The sequence below is a fragment of the Lygodium microphyllum genome, chromosome 17 (assembly GCF_053477565.2).
Source record: "Lygodium microphyllum isolate KBCC chromosome 17, Lygodium_microphyllum_v1.1.10, whole genome shotgun sequence".
Lineage (NCBI taxonomy): Eukaryota > Viridiplantae > Streptophyta > Polypodiopsida > Schizaeales > Lygodiaceae > Lygodium > Lygodium microphyllum.
Window position 1 is genome coordinate 14,136,812 of NC_141151.1, and position 26,199 is coordinate 14,163,010.

The 26,199-nt window shown below is 40.6% G+C and overlaps 1 protein-coding gene across 12 annotated transcripts in view; it reads left to right on the plus strand.

Moving 5' to 3' along the window:
* Positions 1 to 26,199, plus strand: part of LOC148021587 (ATP-dependent zinc metalloprotease) — a 90,819-nt gene that overhangs the window by 14,827 nt on the left and 49,793 nt on the right. For 7 of the 12 annotated variants that reach the window (XR_015694344.1, XR_015694345.1, XM_087697019.1 and 4 more), the window contains exons 2-3: positions 5,234 to 5,293; positions 5,387 to 5,635. Coding sequence is in view for 10 of the 12 variants with exons in the window: in XM_087697019.1 (XP_087553145.1) it covers positions 5,234 to 5,293; positions 5,387 to 5,635 (309 nt within the window). In the remaining 2 variants the exon portion in view is untranslated. The remainder of the gene's footprint in view (positions 1 to 5,233; positions 5,294 to 5,386; positions 5,636 to 26,199) is intronic. The other 5 variants (XM_087697022.1, XM_087697020.1, XM_087697018.1 and 2 more) reach the window with 5 other exon arrangements.

Here is a 26,199-nt window from a genome sequence, read left to right on the forward strand (position 1 = left end):
CGACGTTGGGATATGGGCGCTCTAAGGCCGATCGCAGCTTTATGTGCACACTTCCGAGGTTGGTCGTTTGTTGTTTGTGTTGTATGCTGATTGTTTGATTCTAACAGGGGATCATGCACAGAAGGTCCGAGAGACCAAGATAGCTTTATATCAGACGTTCGAGATGACGGATTTGGAGCTTCTTCATTTCTTCTTGGGTCACGAGATTTATTAGTCTCAGAGGGGGATTTTCATCTCTCACTAGAGATACATTCAGGAGCTCTTGGTGACTTTTGAGATGGTCGGCCCATTTCTATTTCTATGGATTCGAACTGGAAGGCCACTTCACACTCAGATTCTCCCGTGACGGATGCTTCCCGCTACCGTCAGCTGATTGGATCCTTGATCTAGCTTCTCAACACTCGTGTTGATCTTTGTTTTGCTGTGGATCTTTTGGCGGGGCTCATGAGTGACCCCAAACAGGTGCATTGGCAGCTGCCTTGAGGATTCTTCGGTATTTGATGGGGACCTCTGACTTAGGGATTTCTTATCCAGCCGGTACAAATGCTTTAGATCTTGTTCGTGTAGGTTGGAGTGACTCGGATTGGGCTGGCAATGTGGACCACTGACCGGTCTACTACAAGCTACTGTTTTACCTTGGGTACAGGTGTTCTCTCTTGGAGTAGCAAGAAGCAGCCCACGGTAGCCCTTTCTTCTATTGAGGTGGAGTATCGGGCTGCGTCTTCCACCACATGTGAGGTTGTGTGGCTTTGGAGATTGTTGGAGGAGCTTGGCTGCCCCCAGACTCATCCTACTCTTCTGCGGTGTGACAACGAGAGTTGCATTGCCTTGGTGCAGAATCCTGTATTCCATGCCCGGACGAAGCACATTGAGATCCAGTATCACTTCATTTGGGAGAAGCTTCTGGATGGGACCATTGATGTGGAGTACTGCAAGATGGAGGATAATCTTGCAGATTTCTTCACGAAGGCGCTTCCCCAGGCTTTACTTTGTTAACATTCCAGATCCCTTAGCCTGCTGCGTTGTCCAGGATCTGAGAGGGGGTGTTAGAGGTAGAGTCATCCGCTGGATAAGGCAGTCGGACATGTCAGTAGAGTACAGTAGTGCCACGTCAGCACAGTACGACAGAGGACACGTAAGCAGGCGCCACATCAGTAGTGCTTGTAGTCGGACAGTTTTTATTGCAGTCGGCTGCACAGCCGACTTGGTGCTAGTATTTCCTATTTTTTGGCTATTTATAGCAAGCTTGTGGCACAATCCATCATTCATTTTGATCTTGAGATTTGTTGGCTGAGACTGACTATGCTCAGGTTGACGGAGATCGAGGTATTCTAGACGGAGACACATGCAGATATTTCCTCTACCCCCGTGTATATTTCTGCACTCTTATACAGCATACTACACTGCAGATTTTCTGCGTTACACTGTCTCCTTTTCTCTCTCTTTCCTCTCTGTGTTCACTCTCTCTCAGTCTTTGTCCTACGCTTCCGCATCTTGCACTTTGACTCTCCCATCTTTCCCATTCCACAGTTGGTCTCACACTTTACCAACATTCGATTCCTAGTGGGCCAACCTATACTTGTTTAGCACATGTATCACAGATTGGTTAATTATTTCCTTTGGGGCAAACATCTAGAGGCACTTCACAAAATTTGGTGCCACATGTAGCACCACCAAGTCATCTACTAGTTTATTCTATGCCACCCACTTATTTGACACCTCACACAACCTTCCATATATCTGCAACCAACAAGAATGCGTTTGGTGATAAGACTGGTTTCAACGGGTCTAACTTAACTACTTAGTCCAAATAAATGTGGCATGTCTTGGATTCTCAAGGCTTGTCGGAGCTCATTTAGGGGGCGGAATCCCAACTTGATTCCCAATGGTCCTTGATGAGGTAGTTCGCTCTTTGAAGAGTAGAAACGCCATAGCAGTTTTTGAGCTCATGGAGGGTTTTATGCTTGAGTTTCAGTCACAACATTCAACATTTCAACCTTGCATCTGAGCAGTATGTGTTAAGCTAAAAAGGGTGCATTACACATTAAAACCTTAATTAGCTCATTTAAACAGCCCCATAACTCAAAATGCTACAAAAAATGTGTGTCCCATAAGAAAACTCACAAACTTTGGTTGGTTTCTTATCTATAAATAGATGGGCTGTGTAGTTAGTTGTCATCCTTGATCATTCCATCATCAATCTTAAACTAGTGCCCACTTTTCCATTGTTGTCCACACCCCTATTGGTGGATATCTCAGTTCATGGAGTGTTGTCTTAGCTTCTATAGCTGAGACGACCCTTCGCCTTGGGTGGAGGATTTGAGTTGGAGTTGGAGGAGGAGGATGACTTAGAGGAGGAGTTCGTATTTTCTGTCTTCTTCTTTTTCTCCTTCTTTCATGAAGTTGCTAACTCCTTACAATCCTTGTGCAAATGTCCCTTCTTACCATAGTGATAACACTATGCCTTTGACTTTTTCTTCCTGTCAACCCTCTCTAAACTTGCACGTGCCTCATCAGGGCCACCATATTGAGATGGATGCCTCCCCTGTAACCCCAATGACGCCTCATGCTTAAGTAGCATCGAGGACATACGTGTAAAGCTCATTGAGCACAGTCCTAACTAGATGAGCCTTTGGAAGTGCGGACTATATATGCCGAAGCTGATGTTGTACGTGTGTAACACGAAGTAAGAATGATTGGATAGTATCCTTTAGGCTCAAACTTCATTTGTTGGAGTTGTCCATAAAGGGTAACTGCATGCATGGCTGAGGGAGCCTCATACAACATTTGAAGGTTCTCCCATACTTCTGAAGCTATCCTGTAGCCAGTGATTGCCAGTAGAACTTCTTTAGAGATACATCGAAGAAGACTAGAATACACACGGGCATCATCAGAATTCCATGTAAGCACAACTTCCTCATGGTTGTCCTTGTCCCAATGATCTAAAAGAGGAGTGGGAGGTTGAGGCGGCTCAATAGCGGTAGAAACCACATACTGCAATTGCTTTTACACAAGCCAAGCTTCAGCAGTCCATGTTAGGTAATTAGGGCCGTGAAGTTGGTCATCGGTAGAATAGCAAGGAGATACCATGTGAAGAGGATAGGATGAGAAGATAAAGAATACAGAGAGTACAATCAAACACAACACAAACTGCATGGATGACAAGTTCACACGTAGTAGTGTTAAGGGGAGCTGATCATAAAAAAATTGCGAAATCTGAAATAATCAGGGTGAAAGCAGTTAGAAAAGGCTGAAATCACTGTCACCCAGCCTGCACAAGCATTAAATGCTGAAAATGCAGCAGCTGCAGATCAAATGCAGACAGATAAGGCATTAAATGCAGTTGATAGCATTAAATCAATGCAGAAATTAAAAAATACAGGCAGCTCAGATGAAATGTAGGCTTCAGGGCCAGAAAATCAGGCTGATTTGCAGCAGGGACAGGTCGCCTGAGCTGCAGCAGACAGTAGGAGGCTGATCAACAGCAAAATGGTGTGAGGTCAGATTGTCCACTGCAGAAAACAGCACCCAGAGCTCGAACACGGATATTTGATACCATGTCAGAAGTGGGTGCAATGATGGAAGCATAGAAGACTGCTGTAATACAGTGCACAACACGAGAAAAGAGAAATTAGAAAAAACATAAGAACACTGCAAAGGGAGAACTCAAAGATATGCTCAGGAAATGGAATATATATACCAAACATGAGATAGTCGTGTACAATAGTGAGTCACTGGCTGTGTGGGCACTGGCATTGGCACCCTCTCTCCAATAGGACTTGCATTGGGAATTTGCAAGTGGATGATGATGATGCGGACTAAGGAGGAGGGAGCTGAATATATAGGCCTAAAATAATGCCAACAAAATAACAGGTCAGCCAGCATACATATGCAGTTGTCCAGTAGTAAATGGCCTAAATCATTAGAATGATGACAATAAAAAATACCTAAAATAATCTACAGTGGCCAGCCCAAAAATGGACATGCCTGGACTCACTCATGAGCTGACTAATCTGCTAACATCTTTTCAGGCATTTGTTTTATATTCTGGAGTTCAGAAATGATCTGTATAATTATTTGGTTAATTGTGTGGCCCCTCTTGTGTTTCTAAGCCCTCTCCTGTTTCTAAGTTTTATTCTTCATAAATATATTTGGTGTTTGTGGTCTTTCTCCCAGCTGTTATTTGCAAGAGCAGCTGGGATCTTTCGTTGGTTACATCTTCTCTTCTGCAATGATGACAACAGGTTGAGGGTATCTTTAGGTCTTGAATTGTGGTGAAGCTTGGATGACTTTATTAGAAACCTCCTCCTCTTTAACTGTCAAATAGGCTATAATTGCTTTACATACTTCTTTCAAAAACTGCATTGGAGAAGCCTGGAAGTGGATTCATGCGGAAGTGTGAAAATCTTAGCTTGCTGTTATGCACAAGATTACTTTAGACCTATATAGTATTGATATTTCCCCTCATATCTCTGATTGACACAATAGTCGACCATCATCATGTAACACAAGACCCACGGTTCTCCTGGAGTCATGACTACATGAATCAGTGGGTCATCTCCAAGGAATTCACTCACTAAGCTCTCTACATTCTTGAGAACTCTCTATTTTGCATGTGTGGGCAGGTCAGAATGCCTATTCCACGGCTCAATTTGTGCCTATCAAGATGGTCCTTTTATGTGAACAAACTCTGGATGACTACTTTGTAGCAGTGCTATCAGCCAAACAAATGATGGGTGTTCTTGTACAATAACTTACAAAATTGCAAGGTGTTTCACTTTGTGCAAAAAGTAGGCAAATGAAGGACAATAGTAAATGCTCTTAAGGAGTGCAGGTAATGTAAAGTTCGATGCTGTGTCCTGCACACATTAATGTTGCTAGAATTTCTGATCTGAAATTGAAAGAACTTTGTTTAATCTGATTTACTTAACCAAAACCACGCAGCAGAACATCAGCAGATGTAGCCTTAATACACCGCAACATGTCCTTTAGAACTGGTAGGCTTTATCTCTGAAAGGTTCTGCAAATGCCATTCTTCTCATTTTTAAATTTGCTTGTATTGCTTATGCCGGTATACAATCAACATCTTGAAACACATGGTTTTGAGGATATTTTCTGTCATAGTTTGACTATGCCAGAGAGCTGAGAAAGGTTCTCTTGTTCATGAATCTCTGTCTTCAACTAGTTGCAAAAGGTTCTGTTTCTAAATTAGCTTGTTTCATTTGGTTTGCAGCAGCAGAGGGTCCTCGAGATGTAACACCTGGAGAGTTCTTGAGGGTGGCTGGACTAGAAGGTAAGAAAAACACTTAATACTGATGTTGCTGGTTTATAGATTTTTTGTTTATGCAGCAGGCCAATTCACACTGGATACAGTTTTTATGTGCAGCATCTAAATTATCTCCTAAGAAATGGGGTTTATCTGGGAGTTCAGTGGTTCTTTTAATAAGTGCGATTACGATATTCAATTTCTTAGTCAATAATGGGGTAGATATCCGGCCTACAGTTGGTTCAGTTCTGGCATTGGTGCTGGCCGATGCCATATATCTTGGGGGAAGTGGAGTTGTCCAAGTGCTTAGTATATGGCCTCCATACAAAAGACGCATGCTAGTTCATGAAGCTGGACATCTTTTGATCGGTATCCTTGAAAACCTTTCAACTTGAAATTTCTTGTAAACTTTGTAGTGATTCATTCTGTATATTTGATAGCTGCAATGTGCATCAAAATGCTTGCGCAGCTAAATTTAGTTTTGAATATTTATGTCTATACATGCATACATGCTGGCACCTGCATGTTTAGTGTTTTTGTTCGCGCGTGTGTGTGCGCGCGTGTGCGTGCATGTGTGTGGGGTATTTGTGTGGTAGTCACAATGTTGTGAGTATTTGCTGCCTATCCGTGTCTGGGGGAGCTTTCTTATGGCTCTTCTACCTTCATGCATGGTAATGAAGAGTTAACCATAATTCACTAAATTAGAGCTATCTCTCAATTTTGCTTAAGCTCACTCATATGTATCATTGGGCGAACCTTATTTCCCCTTGGAAATGCTAACTTGTAAGCAATTAATGCAAATAGTGTAAGTATTATGTTTGAACCACAATACCTAGGGGATAACTTTGAGCTCTTGTAATATTTAAAGAGTGAGAGTGTTGGAGAACTTTAAGTGTACTTTTTAAAAAGGAAAAAAGAATGAATCTATTGATAAATCCTTGTAGGACAAAACATCTCGAGGCAAAGTGCAAAATTAGCTTTGTAAAGGGACTTCAAACAAACAAAAACAAAAAATGTAGTCTATTACGAGGCCTAAATGAATAATTGATGCAAATGCCTATAATGGTAGACCTTGTGCGACTCAAAAATGAAAGAAAGTGCTAGATCTCAGATTTGACAAAAGCATCTCTCCTCCTTATAGTCTATAAGTCACTTAGGAGCCTATTCGACCTCTTGCAAACAATCTTTGTCCAAATCTTGGAGAGATCCTCTAAGTAAATCTATAGTATGAGTACATGTGGTGGCCCAAATAAACCAAGCTATGATACAAACTACTAGCTCTCATCTTTGTGAAAAATATATTGTGGCTATCTTGCTTAAGAGCTAGCTAGAGTTGAGATATGATTAGCTCTCTTAAATGTCCTTATAACCACAAGTTGGGCCTTTGTGCATGACCTAAGCAAGATTTCTCCATGTCACTATGAAAAATCATCATGACAGCTCTCATCCAAACCTCTTGAACCTCGGGGCAATCCCGTAAACAATGTCTTTGGGTCTCCTCCGTCACTTCACATCATTTCATGCCATAAACAAGCTTAGTGCCAAACTCTTGTGCACCTAATACCATAAAAAGAGTGAAATTTTCTTGGGTTTAAAACTATCATCCAATCTTCTCTAGAAGTTAGCCACAAAAAGCAACGAGATTCCGCCTATCAAATCCAATGTTGGCTAGCACCAAGCATTGCTCTAATCTTGGGTTTAAAGCTATAATCCAATCTTCTCTAGAAGTTAGCCACAAAAAGCAACGAGATTCCCCCTATCAAATCCAATGTTGGCTAGCACCTAGCATTGCTATAATCCTGCCCATCTAGATCGTCTTGCTCAATCTAGTGGTAACACCTTGGGTCTTTCTACAAAGAAATCTCTACAAACCCCACTCCCCTTGGCCCCACTGTAATCTCTAGAGTGGCTTACTTCAATAAGCCTAGTACTTGCAATCATTCATCATGCAAGGACTAGATCTAGGTGTAAGTACCACCTCCTCTCAAAATGAGCCATCACTCTAATTCTTTGATGAGAACATCTCGTGAACTTTGATTGATCTAAATTCTCTCACGAGTCTACCATCCTCCTATACCAAAAAGGTTAAAACACTCTCCATTGGTGGCAAACACTACAAGTAGAATGTCTCCTTTGGAAAAGAGAGCAATTCAGGTCTTAGGGTTGTTTGTAGTAGCCTAGTCTAGGGGTACAAACTTCATAATAGTCTCCATAATGGCCCTAGCTTTCCTAATGTTGTGAAGTCTATGTCTTTGTAAATTAGTTGGTAAATCCAGAAAAACAAACCACTCCCCTTTGTAGAAGCTACTTGAGTAGAGAACTTCCCCCAAGAGACGTGTTCTATTTTCTATGTCATGGCATATCTGTCCTCAAGAGGTTGTTGATGAGAAGAGACTAGCTCATCTTCTCTTTTGTGATGGCTGCAATGATTTGGTGAGCCTTGAAGGTACTAATCTCCTAGTTCAAATAGTAGCAATTGGAAATTTGACCTTCAAACCTCTCCCAAACTTTGTAGCCTTTATTTTGCTAAAGTTCCAATGAAGGGCTGCCATTGTTCTCTATAAGCAGGAGCAATTGTCTCTACTCTTCGTAGGAGTAACTTTCTCCACGGCTTGTTACCTAGAAGAAGACCCCCACTATGAGCTTCACCAACAACACTCTTAACAGTTTGTGTCTTTGATTGCCAAACCACCCCTATCCACACTTCTATGAATAGACAAGCTGCCCACCACCCAGCCAATCCTGTTTTTCAGATTGTTGGTGCCTGTCTTTGCTATCCACACCCCATCTACAGAGGATATCTTAGTTTGAGCTGCTGTCCACAGCTGGTGTTTGCTTCCAGCCCTTTTCCTTACTGCTGGCAACTGTTTGCAGCCTGTGGTTCACATTAGAGAGGCTGCATTTGCTGCTGATCTGGGCTGGGTGCTAATGTCATCATTCAGATCTGCATTTTCTGACCAGCCCTGCCAGACAGCCTGCCATGTCATCATCGCAGCTGCGTTTTACTGCAGCAGTTGTTGCGTGTCTATTTTGGACTGTTTTTGTAACCAGCCCTCCTCCTCGGATAGGGTGGTACACCCTTGATTACAACTTAATCACAGAAGCAAACAATAAATGCAAATATGAAAATACAAATTTACCTATTGATCTTGGACAATGCACACCCGATTGGCCCCAAATTTGGCGCCCCTTTCAGTATTTCTTTAGCTTTATTGAAGAAAAAGTTGATTTACAATGGGATTCTCCCGATCCCCTTGGCAATCCAAACTCCCCTTGTTGTCCAAAGTGACTAGCAAGTCTTCAATCTATTTGGTCCTTTGATTCGGGCACTTAATTGGCCTTCACCCGCTTTGATGGAGATGGAAAATGTTCCAAATTCAATTATTTGCTGGTCCCTCCACTTGAATAGGCTAAAAACAGCTTTAGCCCTATTGAATCCAAGTCTTGGAGCTTCCAATTTTTGGCACGCGTCTCGAGGCTACTGCTAAACCTTAATTTCTGCTGTAAATTAGGATTTACAGCAGAGAAATTTGCAATTTTTTAGCCTCCAAGGGTCCAAATTTTGAGATCTTTAGACCAAGGTTGTGAAATGGTTGGGAGATGAGAGAGAAAGCTGTAGAGAGAGAAAATTCAAAGTTTTGTCTCAAAGAATGATTGAAAATCAATCAAATCCAGCTGTTGCCTTGCCACAACAGCTTGTAGATGCAAAGAACTGAGGAAAATCAGTCATTTACTAGTGCTGTCCTGTCTCAATAGCCTTGTAGATGCTGTCACATCCTGTTGATTGGTCTTCTCCTACCCTTGGCTGCCTTAGAAGGTCCTCCAATGGTTGCAAATCAGACCAAGAGTATCTCCTTCCTCTCTCTTGTAGGTTGAATACACTAAAAATGTCTCTCTCCAGCCTCTAAAGACGTTTTTCAGTCTTGCATGGACATTTTTGACAAGTGGCAACCTTCCCAAATGGTTTTTCTAGCGTTATTCATAGTTAAAGATTAATTTTCAACCTTTAATTACTGAAAATTAATCTAATAATTATTTCAGTGTCCAGAAAAATAATCTGACTGGCTAATAATTAAATTGGCTAGGTATCTTCCACTCTTGAGTCTCTTTGTGTCACCTTTGACCATTACATCGGCGTTAGGTGCCATTTAGTGCTACATCTCTATTGTCACCAACTGATACTTATGGCCAAATGAATGACCTAGGCCAACAATCGACACTAGATACCTCCGAGTACCTGTGTAACATAACTTATAGTAACTTTTACCTTTGACATCTCGTGATTTTCTTAGGTCCCGGGCTCGTAAATTTACTTTAATCCCAGTTGCACCTCACATGTGTAACATTTACTTAATCATGTTATTAAAAATTAATCTGCATGTTAAGTGAGGTTTCAATAATACATGTTCTCATGACAGCCCTTTCCCTTGACCGAGGAGGAAGGATGATGATACGGTTGGGAGATGAGAGAGAAAGCTGTAGAGAGAAAATTTAGAGTTTTGTCACGAAGAATGATTGAAAATCAGTCAAATGCAACTGTTGCCCTGCCACAACAGCTTGTAGATGTAAAGAAGTGAAGAAAATCAGTCATTTACTGCTTTTGTCCTGTCTCAACAGCCTGTAGATGTTGTCATGTGTTGTTGATTGGTCTTCTCCTTCTCCTCGCTGCCTCAGAACGTTCTCCAATGGCTGCAAATCAGACCAGCAACATCTCCTCCCTCTCTCTTGTAGACTGAATATACTAAAAATGCCTCTCTCCAGCCTCTAAAGACGTTTTTCAGTCTTGCGTGAGTATTTTTGACAAGTGGTAGCCTTCCCAAATGGTTTTTTCAGCATTGTCCATAATTAAATATTAATTTTCAGCCTTTAATTACTGCAAATTAATCTAATAATTATTTTGGTGCCCAGAAAAATAATCTGACTGGCCAATAATTAAATTGGCTAGGCATCTTCCACTCCCGAGTCTCTCTGTGCCATCTTTAACCATGAGATTGGTGTTAGGTACCATTAAACGCCACATCTCTAGTGTCACCAATTGACACTTATGGTCAAATGAATGACCTAGGCCAACAATTGACACAAGATATCTCCAAGTACTTGTGCAACCTAACTTATAGTAACTTTTGCCTTTGACATCTTATGATTTTCTCGGGTCCCAGGCATGTAAATTTACTTTAATCCCAGTTGCACCTCACATGTGTAACATTTACTTAATCACGTGATTAAAAATTAATCCACATGTTAAGCGAGGTTTCAAAAACACATGTCCTCATGACAGTTTTCTACTTGCTGCTCACAGTTCGTGCTGTCCAACTTCATGCAATGTTGATCCAAACACCCAAATCTGTGTTTGTTGCTGGTGTGTACTTTCGGAGGTTGTCTATTGTATTTCAGGATCCATAAGAGTTCAACACATTCTCTAACTCATACTTTCTGTCTTGGTCCTAGAGACGTGGGAGATCGAGGTTCAATATTTGCCTTTGCATAGTGTGTTTGCTGCATTGAGCATTGTATTTATTTATCATTAATTATTCAGCTTCTATATTCGTTGTCTTTGAGTTACCCTAATTGTGTTCTTTATCAATTTGTGCTTTGTCATACGATTATGTTTGTTATCTATAGATGAGTACATGCATGAGTTGGAAAAAGGCCCAACAAGAAGTGACATGCTACATGGTGGTGACTAAAACCTTGTCAGCCACCACCACTTTCCTACTAGAGAAAATGTTCCCATACGCTAGAAAAAGAACTTTTGCCCAATGCTCAAGAGTAAGGGTGTTAGTTGCTACTTTGAGCTGATATAGATACCCATGCGATGCTCTAAGTATTGTAGGGAAGCCAATTGAAGTTCTCAAGTGGTCTCCAATCTAGCTATTGAGTGTCGCAAACCCAAAATCCATAGGATTTGTGCCACTTAATTGGAGCTCCCAAGGCTTTGTAGAAAATCTCCATCACAAGCCACCAATAGACACCATGAAATGATCTCTAGACTCTTATATCATATGAAAACTCTACATCTAGAAGCTTCTCAAACTCTTGGGATGGGGCAAGTTGGCAACCTAATGCCTTGGACATGGGAAAAAAGCTCATGGCCTTTGCTTCAAAAAGGAAGAGTAAAGGGGCAAGGAGGCAGCCCTATCTCACTGGTCCTAAATGTTGAATCTATCATCTCTAGTACCACAAATAAGAGCCTTGCTATGAGCTAAAGAGTAAAGGTATGCTATGCCCTTGACGTGCTGGTCTGGAAAACCCATGGTGCTCGCTAGAAACTCCCAATCAACTTTTGCAAAGCATCACAAAATCAAGAAGTAACACAATGAGATCTTGTCTTGTGGAGGGTGCAAGGGCGGTGGATTTTGAGAAGGTAAAAGTATTGTTGAGAATACTACACACTCAAATAAAATTTATCTGGGTGGTGTGGATAATGCTAGGGCATGAAAAGACATAATTTGAGATTGGCTATTGCAATGGTTTTATACATAGTTTTTAGTAAAGTATTTATTCTCCACTAATTGATCCTTGATCTGTCTCCACTGCTTTGAAATGAGATGAAATAGTCCCTTAGACAACCTTTTTGGCAATTCTCATTGCTTTTCCTAGCTTGTCTAGTTGGGGAATACATCTTAAACAGGGATGTGCTAACACATCTCAAATTGGGTTCGATCCTAGTCTTGGGACATGGACATGTTTTGGGGTTGTAATAAAGATCTAATTAGTTTTTAATGCATTTTTACCTCGACACACCCTCTCAAGCCCCAAACTAGAAGCAAGAGCGATTGTATGCATAACTTAAGCCCATAAATATCTGAAGGCTTCGCACCCCAAAAAAAGTAGCCAAGGCATGGGTCCAAGGATGTAGTTGATTGCCCAAGGACCTACCAAGACTATAGAGTAAGGGAGCCCAAAGTGTCACCCCAGAGATGCCAAGGCACTGGACAAAGGATGCTCGTCTTCTACCCAGTGGCTTTCCATGACTTGCAAAGATGGGACCATTGAACTTTTTTGGTTTTTTGAGTTTGATTGAGTGTTTTTGTCCTATCAAGCATCTGTGTCCCAAGGGAAAAACAAAATGGATGGTTAGATTCAATACATCACAAAATAGATGAGCTATCTTAACTACTTGTGGGTATTAGTGAAGAAGAAAATATGAAGGGTATGTGTAAGAAAGTTGCCATGAGATTGCCCAGGAAGACTACCATGTGAGCTACTATGAATATGAAGGATCTAGAGTTGACTCCTCTTTGACTGGAAAGGGATAAATGTGCACATATGTATATTCACAAGAATAGAATACCAATGCATGGGGTAATGCAAAGGACAATGCAAAATGCCACGATCAAGCAAAATGCAATGCAATGGTGCCATTTGGACCGTGCCCTTGCAAGGGAATTGTTTACTTGCTTGAGCACCCTTTTACAATCATCATCGTCCTAATGATATGGATAATGATACAAAGCATTTTCAGTTTATGCGAATTTTATGCTTCCTGCATCGTGCCCTTGCAAGGGAATTGTTTACTTGCTTGAGCACCCTTTTACAATCATCATCGTCTTGATGATATGGATACTGATACAAAGCATTTTCAGTTTATGCGAATTTTACAATCATCATCGTCCTAATGATATGGATAATGATCCAAAGCATTTTCAGTTTATGCGAATTTTATGCTTGCTGCATCGTGCCCTTGCAAGGGAATTGTTTACTTGCTTGAGCACCCTTTTACAATCATCATCGTCCTGATGATATGGATAATGATACAAAGCATTTTCAGTTTATGCGAATTTTATGCTGGCTGTAATTATTGTTAAATCAGGTTATTACCACCCTTTTTAAGGAGGAAGGCTGGTTTCATGGTTCTATTATTGGGATACCATCAATTCCCTTGATTTGGTGGGCCCAAGGCACTTGATTGAAGGGCAAAAGCTTTGCTTTGAGCATTATAGCAAGAATGTCTTTAGATAGTGAGATTGGATTAAGTAGAGATGATGCCTCTCAATGTAAAGAATTCACAAAATGTTGGGGGAAATGCGATGCTTGATGTTGGACAAGGCACGTAGCATGTGCAACAAGCTGATAATGTGGGTTTAGACCAAAACGTGGGTCCTTCTAGGTCTCTTGAAGTTGATGACCAACACGAGGGAGAGTAATGTGATGACTAGTTTAAAGACCAGCTGAGGGTAGCTGCTGAAATGCTTGTGCAATTGGCAAAAGGTCATTGGTTTATGCACTTTTTTGAACCCCTTTAAGGAGGGCAGCAAAGGCAAGAAGAGGAAATCCTCTTTACGAGCTTTGGGATAGGACGATGCATGAAAGGAAGAGCCAATGCAGCAGCATGATGTTCTGAATGATGCCAATGGGAAAATTGGTGAATAAGCAAGGCAAACTTGAAAGTGCCAATCCATTCGGTTATGGATAGCAAGGCATCCATGCTAATGTGGCTTCAATACATCTTGCTGTCCATAGCGACCAACAAGCCTTCAAACCAATTTGGCCCTTGGTTTGCATGGGGATTGGGCTTCAATTGGCTCATTGGACGACAAGTTTTGCCCCAAACTTAATGTTGACTAGCTGCCCTCTTGAAATTCTTTGAAATCCCCAAATTTCAGTTGCTGAAGTTCAAGTACTAGGCCTTAAATTTTGAGTACTCTTAAATTTTAGTTGCTTAAATTCAAGTACTAGGCCCTGAACTCTGAGCACTCGTCCTAGGGTGGCTGGTAAACCCTAATTTTTGCTGTAAATTAGGGTTTAGCAGTAGAAACTCTTCACTTGCACCCTCTTGGGACAAAATTGGTTGAGATCTCTCGAGGGAAGTTATAAATTGGTTGAGAGAATGGAGAGAAAGTTGGAGAGAGAGAAACTTTAGAGTTTGATTGCCATAATTGGCTGAAATTTAATGTTGCCTTGCCATGAATGGCTTATTGATTGTAGCCTACCATCAATAGGAGGCCCACATACAATCATCTGCCCTTGTGGACCCCAAACTTATTGTCACTTGCTTGTAGACAGCCTACGGAGGGTGTCACCTATCTCCAATGGCCTCCTAATCAGCGCATTATGTTGATCACCAATGGCTGGAAAATTGTAGTGGAAAGTCTTTCTCTTCCTCTCCCAATCTCCACCATGTTAGAATGAGGCTCCAACAACATTTAATAGCCTTTAGGCTTTTCCTCACTTGCGTGGGCAAGTTTTGACAAGTGACAGCCTTCTAAATGCATTTTTCAGCACAATTAAATGAATTTTCAAAATATCCTTGAGTATCTATTAGTCTCGGAATTGGCATTAATTAATTAGTTTAATGCCTAGTTCCTAATGTCACCATTGACATTCATGGGTGGTAAAATATTCTCGGCCAAATTCTAACACTAAGTACCACCTAGTACTTGTTAAGGATAACTTATTGCAACTTTTGCCTTTGACATCCACATACTTCTTAGGGCTCTTGGCCCGTCATTGTGAAATAACTAAATTGCACATCACGTGTGCACCTAACATTTGTACACTTAATTAACACTTAAATCAAATGCTAAGCAAAGCATCACAATTTCACATCCTGGTAACATCTTCTCCCCATCATATTGAAGTAGAAGGGGAGGATGGATCCATGCCAATTTTGGGTAGTGAGTATTGAAGAATTGGGTGATTGATCGGCTTGGTTAAAATGTCTACAAAATTATCCAATGAAGGCATAAGCACTAGGCAAATATTTACATGTGGGCTGACTAATTGGAAGATGAAAAGTGCTAGAACTTCCTCCTCCCAACAGACTATACGTAGGGCTAGGGTTAATAAAAACCTGCCCTTGTAGGGATATTGGACTACTTCTTTGTGGAGAATATCTTCTAATAATTTCGGCCCGCATCTAGCCCAATGACACTATTCACTAGCTCACAACCGTGTAAGCTACGATGAAAGACATTTGTAGAATGCTATTAAATGCAAGAGCAATGAGTGAGTAGTAGAGGCCCCGCCAATGCCATAGAGCCAGTGTCGGGCCCATTTTAGGTCCTGACAGGTGGTGCATTTGCCGGGAGATGCTAATAAGTGGCAATTTTGGAATCTCAATCAATAGGGACCAATTTACTAGTGTAAGCCAAAGGGCAATGAGATAGATCCAAAAGATCGTCAAGCCGAGCTTTAGAAGCAAGAAAGAGTTGAACTAGTGTACTTCTACATGCTTTGACTTTTGACTTATAATGGGATTATCAACAAGTGCTATATCCTATAGCACTCTAGTTGTTGCAGAAGACCATGGTCAGAATATCACATGGAAAATGTAGTGATGCTAGTAAGGTTCTCAAGTAGATGGCCTCTACAGTGCCATCATATAGAGCCTGATACTGTGCCTCGGCCCTGGAAGTAGCCATAGTCTCTTGCTTACTTCTAGTCTATGAAATAGGACCCGTACTTAGGGAGAAGTTGTAGCCACGATGGAAACGCCAAGTATTGGGATCTTTGGGCCCATTGGAATCTATGTACCCCTGCAAAATCAAACCATGGCTATATGTTAGTCCGTAAGGATCGATAGAATGAACATATTTCAACACACGCATGTGAGCAATCCAATGTGACATTTTAGGTGCATTGAAATATTGATTGAGCAAGGATATTGAGTAAGCTAAGTCTTTGACTCAGTTTCCTACTATAGACCTATAGTTGTGAATATCAAAGGGCTGACCATGTAGATCCTTAGATAGTTTTACAGTGGGATCAAGAGGTGTGCCACACGCCATGTCTAATCAATGCAATACTGCTCAACTATTTGAAGGGCATATTTTTGTTGAGATACAAAGATCTCATCCCTAGATCGAATAACCTCTATGCCAAAAAAAAAAGACATCTGACCAAGGTCAGTCATCTTGAATGTGGAGCAAAGTTGGGCCTTTATATATGCAATGGTAGTAGAATCTTAGCCTATAATGAATAAATCGTTGACATACAACAAAATAAAGCTGATCCCCTTTGAAGTGACTTTGACATATAATTTGAGTCATATGGGGTAGCATGATAGCCATGAGTTTTGAGGAACTCATCCATCCTATGGTACCATGAGCGTGGTGCTTGGGAGGTTCTGTTAGAGATATGGTCATCCCTTGGATAGCCATGCAGCATATTGGACAGCCTGTACCAGCCTGTACAAGCATCACATTTATTACAGGATGCCATGTCAGCAGGTTGCCATGTCAGCAATCGGCCATATTTCCTGCAGTCGGCCAGATTTGGCAGGCCGACTGCTATTTTGGATGGCCCCTATTTTTTCGCTATATATAGCAGATTTCCAGCATACTTTCATATATATTCTGATCGCAGATTTCAGACTCAGTTCTGGGCAAAGATCATGCTGACTGCTGCAGACTTCGAGGTGTACAGCAGGGTGACATCATTGAGGTGGAGATATGCAGACATACGAACTGTGCCCGTGTACATATCTGTATTCCTTATTCAGCATTCTTCATATGGCAGATTTGCGTTCCTTTGCCTCTTGCTCTCTCTCTTTGCTCTCCGTGTTCACTCTATCTCTCAATCTCGATCATTTGCTTCCGCACCACTGCTCTCATAACAATTGCTCCACATAAGACTTCCTCAACCGAATAGGTATTCATAAAGACACTCGACATCCATATGATAGACTAGCTAATTGTGACGATTAGTGTAACTAACCATATAGTTTTCTTCATAGTCACCACCTTGCTTTTGTCAAAACCCTTACACCACAAGGCAAGCCTTGTACTTATCCAATGTTTGGTCCTAAAGATGCCAACCATATAGTTTTCTTCATAGTCACCACCTTGCTTTTGTCAAAACCCTTACACCACAAGGCAAGCCTTGTACTTATCCAATGTTTGGTCCTAAAGATCTATTTAGTCCCAAGGACCTTGTAGCTTGGACGATCCACCAAGGTCCAGGTTTCGTTCCGGTCAATGCTCTTAAACTCCTTCTCCATGGCCTCACACCATTGGAGATGCCTTAGAGCCTCTTGCCTACTCTGTGGCTCAAAGTGCACTATATAATTTGTTGTAGAGATACACGCAAATGAAACAGTTGGTGCAAGTTGGATTGATATTCTTGGGCCCTCTGAGATGGAATTTGGTGGAAGCATCTCGAAATCCCACATGGTCTAGTAGTACTAGTGAGGTAACGGGTCCCTAGGAGGTAACTTGGGATCAAACAAGTGGTATGCTTTTGCCTTGGAGGAGTATCCTATAAAATCAAGAGATCAACTTGAGCTTTTCTATTTTATCATTAGGAGCGTGCATGTAAGCACAATTGCGATGAATACTGTAAGGTGGAAAATGAGAGGTTGAGTATGAAAGAATGCTTGGAAGGGGGTCTTTTGAAGGACTAGTACAATTAGACACCGGTTGAGGATGTTCTTCGAAGTATGAATAGCCTCAGTCCAAAGGCGCTTGGGAAGCTCTATGAAGAAGGTACTTTTGAATCTTTATTGTTTGAGTCCTAAAGAGGACCATTATTTATAAGCAAGCACAAAAAGAGGTGCGCATTAGAAAAAATTACTGAACTCTTTTGTAAGCTATACTTCTCTATCTTTTCCTTGAAGTTTTGTTTCTCAAGGTCAATTTGAAGTTGGTAAATCATCTCCTCATTTGCATTATCAAGTGTACTTCAATTTCAACCATTAGAATAAAAAAATCAATTTAATACACTACCATTCAATTCTACCCTAAACATTCCGAATGCGGCCCATCCAATCCTTTTCTTTCACTACATTTACATCTGCTCTTCACACATCATATGTGATATCTCACATCACACTGGGCGGGTTCTTCAAACGTACGCACAGCCTTTAGGACCTCTTTATTTACACATTTGGGTGGTGTAGATACACCTATAGGGGAGGTTCGGTCTCCACCTTACATACTTTCGGGTTTCTCCTTGCATGAGATGGCCTTCCAAGCACTTCCTTTCCCGAGTGTGGATGAGTTAATACCACAATTTACCTCCATGACCATACCTAGTGGACCGTCTGGCTTTGTTCTAGTGCCTTGATAGGCAATCAAATATGGTTATAGAGTTCTAGTGCCTCCTCCATTGACATCTCTTGGATCCTCTCAGTCCATTCATGCCTATCCATCCTAGCATAGCAGCTAAGAAACGCGTTTCTATGAATTTGAAACTAATGAAACGTTTTTGAGAGTAAGAAATATGTTTTTTTTTTTTGGTTTTTTGGGTGAGTTGGAACCAAAACATCATTTTTTTGACAAAAACTATTGGGCTGTGTTAAACATGATGATGATGATGTGTAACGACTCGTGAGGGCTCAAGATTTTGGATGAGAGATTGATTTTTTTTGTGATTTTGTTTAGTTATTGGACTTGGTCAATCTAGTTTCTATTCTTGTCTTGAGAGTTGAATATTATACGACTTTAGTTTCATTTATGAGTTATTTATGATATATTATGATTCATTCTCGATTTTGACATTTTGTCAGTTTGTTTTGAAATGAGAATCATGATGTTGCAACTTGACTCGGTCCATATTGTAGATAGGCAATTTACATGTTAATTTCAATTTTCTTTGTATGATATGTATAAACCATAATGTTTGAGTTCCAAACCATAGTATAGCTTGTCCAAAGACTAACTTTGACATAAGTAACAAGTCAATAATGTATCATGGATATGTAATGTATTATTCTCAATTGACTCTATTATCACTCAAGCTCATTTGGCCATTCTTTGTTTAAGAGAGAGTTTCATAGAGGTTTAGAACCTCTTTCCCTAGTTAAAACTATTAAAAATCCCTATATAAAAAAACCCACGTTTCTTATTTTACCCCCTCTTGAAAGAAACCTACAAAACACGTTTTTGACATTTTGTTTCTAAACGTTTCTGACTTTTCTGGCTGCTATGCATCCTAGCCCTTTTTCTATTCTCCTTATCCATCTTATTGGGCACCTCACAGTTCTTATCAACTAAGCATGTATTCATTGACAAGACTCGTTTCAACTAGACTAACCACACTACTTGGTCAAATTAATGAGGCATGTCTTAGATTTAGTGTTATGAGCACGGCAAGTGCTCTTCGAGAGCGACGAGATTGCTCTTACAACTTACAAGAGAAGAACTTGAACTAGAACTTGATTGTGATATAACTTGATTACAAGAGAATGCTCACAAGAGTGTGGCTTGATTAATTACAAGACTCTTACTTGATACAAGATGAGACTAGAACAAGACAAGAACTGGAAGAGGACTTACTTCGTAGAAGCTTTACAATTGGTGTTGGCAAGACTTAAAGGCTTGTGGCCAAGACCCCTATTTATACTAGAATTGAGGAGGTTAAGGAGAAACTTTTAGATGATAACATCATGGACAATATAAGTATCATTGACATAAGTGATGATATAAGCAATGTTGATGTAAGTGCTGATGCAAGCCTTTTCTAGAACTTTCCAAATAATTATCTAAGAAGGAGACTTTTCAAACAATTATCTAGAACTTTTTTAGGATTGTTAAGTATTTTCTCAAATCTTCTAGAATGTTCTAGAATCTTCTAGAAACTTCATGGAACAAGGGCTTGTACCAACTTCTATACGAACCAAAGGTTGTCCTTGCTTGAGTATTCGTCACATTATCTTCTTTTTGAGCATCGAGTTCCATGAGGGGTAGTGGTGTGGTTTTGAATAAGCCTTGGCTTGGTTGGATGTTGAAGATGAAATTCGCGAACCTTAACAGGAGCTCTTTGAAGATGTGAAGCTAGTTCCCATGTTCGTTCACTTGCATCATAGCCCTTTCAATGGACAAGATACTGTAATTTGCCTCTTCAAATTCTCGACTCCAGGATCTTGTCTATTTCTCGACTTGCATCATAGCCCTTTCAATGGATAAGTTACTGTAATTTGCCTCTTTAAATTCTCGACTCTAGGAGCTCTTTGAAGATGTGAAGCTAGTTCCCATGTTTATTCACTTTCATCATAGTCCTTTCAATGGACAAGTTACTGTAATTTGCCTCTTCAAATTCTTGACTCCAAGATACTGTAATAACATGTTTTGGGGTTGTTTTAAAGAGCTAATAAGTTTGTAATGCATTTTTTAGCTCAACTTCCCCTCTTAGGTCCAAAATTGGTACCTAGGAGGGGCTGCAAAGCATAGCTTAGCCCATAATACCCCGAGGTGTCCCACCCCAAAGCAGCTAGGGCATCGAACAAAGGATGCATGTGAGCTGCCCAATGGCCTACCAAGACTATAGTGGTGACAGTTATTTTTGGCCTTAGGAGGAAAAAGGGTCACCTTAGAGAGACCAAGGCATTGGGCAAAGGGTGCTCATTGGCTGTCCTATGGCCTACTAGGGCTTGCAAAGGTGATGGAATTGCTTTGAACTTTCTTTTTGCTTGCTTATTTGTTTGTTTACTTTGGTAAGATCCAACATCACAAAATAGAAAGCAATCTCAACTACTTGTCGGTGTCGATGATGAAGAAAACATGGAGAACATGTGCCTTATGCTACCATGTGAGCTATTGTGATGGATCCAAGTCGACCACTCTTCGATGAAACAAAAGGGATAAATATGCATAGATGCATGTCTACAAAAACACAATTCTAATGTATAAAGTAATGCAAGATCTCATGCTCAAGCAAATTGCTATGCAACGGTGTCACTTGGACAGTGCCCTCAAAGGCAATTGTTCACCTACCCAAGAGCGCTTTTACAATCATGATCATCAAGATGCAAACAAATAATGATATAGTAGTACAAATGTCATTGAAGCAATGGTGACTAAAATCTTGGAAGCCAAAAGAAAAGAATACCACCCCCTCTCATCGCTAGACAATGGAAGGAGAAGCAAGCCTCCCTCTCTGCCCAAGATGTTGATATTGATGGTTGGGGAAAGAAGTACCACTCAAAAAGTGAGATGAATGTCCAGTGGAAAGCTTGTGAAATGAATGGTCTCTAAGGTAGCCTCAAGGAGGGCAATAAATGGGCTTGGGAAAAGAAGACTCCATGTTGGTAAAGTGCGAAGCTTCACCAAAGAGGGGCAACCAAAATATTGCTGAATTGTTATGCCTCTAGACATTCGGATGGGTGTGAGTAGCCTTGGTCACAATGGTCGTGAAGTGACTTAGTAGGAATGCATTAAGGGCACTTCGAGGTTAGGGCAGCCAAGTCTTATTTATAGGACTCAAGGCGCTATTGCGTACATTATTATGTGATCACCACTCCTAGACTCTTGGCTTGTTGGCCGATGCATTTATACATTGGAATGGTGTGGGTTGGTGGTGTGGGATGCCAACCCTTGGGATGTGGTTGTGACCTTGAGTATTGCTAAATCCTAGGCTTAGGGAAGAGTCCATTTGGCTCTATGCGTGGAAGGTGAGTTTGATGCCAAGTCCCTTTCATTGTGAGTATGGCTTGTGTCGTGTCTCCTATGCAGGTTGGATCCTAGGGGAATGTTGCATTGGTATTAGAGTGTCAACTTGTAATTGGATATGAGATACAATGATGTGCACAAAACCACTTTTGTTCATGGAACCGTGATGGTTCATGCTTGACATGTACGCCCTTATCTCCTTAATTATGATATGGGACATTGTTGGCAAGAGGGGCATGCTTGGGGACACGAGTTGCGGGTGGTGGATATGAAAGCAAGGTATGTTTCTTGTTTTGTACTCATGCTTAGGTTTTTGTGTTAAGATGATGCTTGTGCGCAAGGATTTTTGGTGGTTCTGATGATTGGAGTTTGGGAAGCTGCCACTCTAGAACTATGGTAGAGCGACACTAGAAGCTGAAATCTTGTGCTTCAGATAAGCATCGTAATTTCAATTGATAATAATTTTTACTAATATAATATTTATGGTTAATGTTATAATTGATTTTAATGTTAATGTAACATTAAATATTAGCCCGATTTTAGCATTTAATGTTTGCATATTTTAATGTTAATGTTATACATTATTGTCAAGGTTTAAACATTATTGTCAAAGGTTTGGGAATCGGGCTTGGGGAGAGCTTGTTTGACTCAATGGTTGGGAGGTGAGTCTATTGTCTAGTCCCTTTCTTTGTGAGAACGGCTTGTGTCGTGTCTTGTGTGTAGGTTGGATCCTAGGGGGATGTTTCACGAACGATCGAAGTCTTTGCTCCAATTAATGGGTAGGTCTTGTAAGGGTTAGTGTTAACTTGAAAATATAAGTAAATAGCAAAGAATACCACATATGGCCATAAAACTCACATACCTTAACTTTAGTAAAAAATGCTTGTGGGTGAGTTTGTTAAGTTTGAGTTGCTTCTACCATCAAGAGATAGGTACACTAAAGAAGTAAGGAAGTAAGAGTAGGAATGTGCAATAGAAGAGAGAATATGGGCTAGAGCATGCCCTGCAAGGACCAAATGATACATAGGCAGGAAGTATGATAGGAGTGTGGTTAGTATCACTGGTACCAATTGAAGGAAGGCTCCATGATCCATTGGACCAAAGGGTCTCTAGCGAAAGTAGGCCCAATTGTGTCTAGTTGCACAATCGATGGAGTGGGCAAATAAAAAAAAGAAGCCTTTTAGCACTGCTGACAGTACGTATTTCTTTTGGAGATGTTTTGCCAACCTATCTTCAATCTAGGAGATGAGTTACTTTGTTTCTCACTACCCGACTCAGTCTTGCTGTTGTTCTTTCCACCACCTTGCTTCACCTTTTGGGAAGTCAAGGCATGCTTTGAATATAGAAATTGGGATTTTGTATGAAATTGATAGAACAATCTTGTGAAATGCAAGAGTTGACATTCACACTCATAGAAGATGGGTAATTGAGGTTGTGAGATAACTTGCTGGATAAAATTGAAATATCTGTTTGATAGCTTATTCATGAATAAAGTGACTTGATCATTGGTTGACTTGGGCTAGCTAGTAATGGTGAATTCAGCAAGTAGTCGCCAATGCTCAACTAACTTGATAGTCAGATCATCCCTCTCAGTGATTTTAAACTCTTGGAGCTCATGGTCGAGGTTGATACATTGGATATGATTGTGAGCCACATATTGGTCGACTACATGTACCTAATGCTCAAATGTAAGGTCGAAGTTTTGGGCTTTGAAATGAAATTCAGGCATAAGACCCTACATCAACTCAACAAGCTATGGCATTTCTACTCTTGCAAGAACAAACTACCTTATATGAGGACTAGTGGGGATCAAATGAGGTTCCTGCCTTTGAAAAAGTTCCCACAAGCTTTGGAAATCCAACACATGTTGCATCAAATTAGACCAAGTGGTAAAGTTAGATTGGTTAAAACAAGTCTTATCCATAAAGGCATGCTGGTTTATACAAATGGATGGATGGCTAGCTTAGGTGGGGGACAAGTGGGTGGCATATAGGATAGAAGTGGGGGTAACTAGTTGTTACATATGGCATCGATGTACCTAGCATGGTGACTCTGGATGTGTGCCCAAAGGAGGCAATTGATTGGTGTGTGGTCCTAATACCGAAAAGGTGTAGGGTGGCCTACTGGGATATGTTGGAAAACTGTGAGGCCACTTGGGAGATGGGAGAGTAGGGTAGGGCTTGAGATGCATGGGTGGGATACCCTTGTGTGTAGGCCCTTACGGAGGCTTATTTTGGGGAATAAACCCCCCAACTGGTGCATCTCCACCACTTGGTTGTGCAAATGCAAAGAATCCAGAGGGAATGTATGTGTCTGTATTTGAAGATCCCCTAGTGTGGTGTGTGGTTGGATAGGTAAATCGGTGAATGGTGATGTGAAAAATGGTATAAATGTAGATGTGGATTCAATGGAAGAGAAGGGTAAGATGGGTGGGATTAGAAATTGTGGTATGGAAAGGACAGATGTGAATGGAGATAAATGATTTTGTTGAAATTGAAAAGTAGATGAGAATGAAATAATGGTGTACCAACTTTACATTGACTATGAGAAGCAAAGCTTGAAGAAAAAATTGAAGAAGGAAAACTAGAAAGAGGGTTACCCAATCTTTTCTTACATGCCCGTCTTCTTGTGTTTACATACAAGTATATGTCCTCTTCAAGACTTTAGAATTGTGTGAACAAATTTAAGATTCCTTCATCTTGAGTATTACTAACATCTTGTATAGAAGTAGGAAAAGAGTGGAAATAGAAGTAAATACTTATGTACTTGATATTGGAGTGGAATGAGGAGAAGTATATAAAGGTTTGTATTCTTTGTTTGTTTCTCTAATAGGATGGCTAGTCCCATATGAGGTTCCATCCTTCCTGCAAAAACATTGGACTTGTGTATTACATTGGTAAAAGAGAGCAAATTATTTTCTTTCAGTCTCTCCTATTCTCTTACTTAGTGTTCATTGTTGTCTTCTAGCATGCTCTATTTTCTTACATGGTACGAGAGCACTAGGGTCTCTGAGTAACAACTTAGTGCAAGAAAATTCAACTTTTGTTGTTGAAAAGGCTAGAAATGATTTCAACTTGTGGCAGCAGCAGCATTAGCGGAGGGAGCAGCAATTTGGCTGCATCAATGTAAACCTTAGGAGTTTGTCCATGTGCCTTCATGGAAGGTAGACTTGATGGAACAAACTATACCTTATGGAAGTTCAAGATCAGGGCCATCTTGGATTCATATGAGCTCTTGGATACATTTTTTGGGATTGATGCTCAACTAGTTGCAAACCCAAGTCCAAGCAATCCTAACATCCAAATCCCACCTGATCCAACTCTTCTTCGTACTTGGAAACTAAGAAATGGAGATGCACTCTATGGCGTCGTTACAAGTGCATTTGATTTTGTTCTCTCTCTCTCTCTCTCTCTCTCAACACACATCCAAAGCTAGCTAAGCTTGGGATTTACTAAGATGTTAGTATGAGATACGAAACGAGGCCCAGATTTAAAACTTGGAGAACCAGCTTACTATAGAAAAGCTTTCGGATGGAGAAGCACTAAAGGTTTTCATTACACAAATTAAGAATTTGCATTCCAAATGCTAATGGTCAAGATAGCAAAGATAGTTGCGGAGTTGGCTAGGAGATACATCCAAGTTTTATTCCCTAACCACAATTGCTTGGTTATAGCTTTAAATACAGAGGTAAGAACTCTTGCTCTTACTCTTGAGGAGTTTAAGTGTTATGTTATTGGAGGAGGAGATGTTGCTTAATAGCCGTAATGGAAGCAATGGTGGAGAGCAGTAATTACCAAAGCTAAAGCTGAGAAGAAGAAGGTTGGAAAATAAGGTCTTCTTCCAAAGGCAACAACTCTGTGAACATTGTTGAAGTTGAGTTGGAGCTATTCATAGCGATTGAGGAGGTTTGTTCTTGAGCTTAGATTTCAAAGGAAAATGAATCTTGGATGCTAGATAGTGGAGCGCTTGATCACATGACCAGTGAGAAAGAATGGTATAGTTCTCTGAGGTCTCGAAAAGAACCCATCACTGTGATAGTCAGGACAATGCAATATACCTAGTTGAAGAAACAAGTGCAGAGATTCTTGATGGTATTGGTAATGTTTTCGGCAAAGGAGTGAGATGAAACAACTTTTATGGGCTCACAACTCTTACAGTTGTTGAGCCAAAGATACATTACAAACTGATTAGCTCTTTAAAATAGCCCCAAAACATGTTTCTACCAAAAGTTTCATTAAATAGTGCGCAATCTTAGAGAGTTTTTGTGTACCATAAGCAAAACCCTAATTTGGGAGGATTCTTTTGCATCTATAAATAGACAAGCTGCCTACCATTCAGTCTATCCTTGTCTTGTAGGTTTCGGCTATCAGCCCTCTTCCACTAGTTGTCAAGCCCTCGATGATATGTGGTTTACAGCTATCGCTGAGTCTCCTATTGGTGCCATGATCTTTAGGCGATTACATTGCTACATTTACTAGTTCCAACCCCAGAGACTTTTGCATTTTGATTTCCATCCTGCTAGCCTTCCATTTTTAGCATTAGCTTGATTTGCGTTTGTATCTACAATAGATATTTTTTGTGTTTTCAATGCTTTTCTTTATCAGC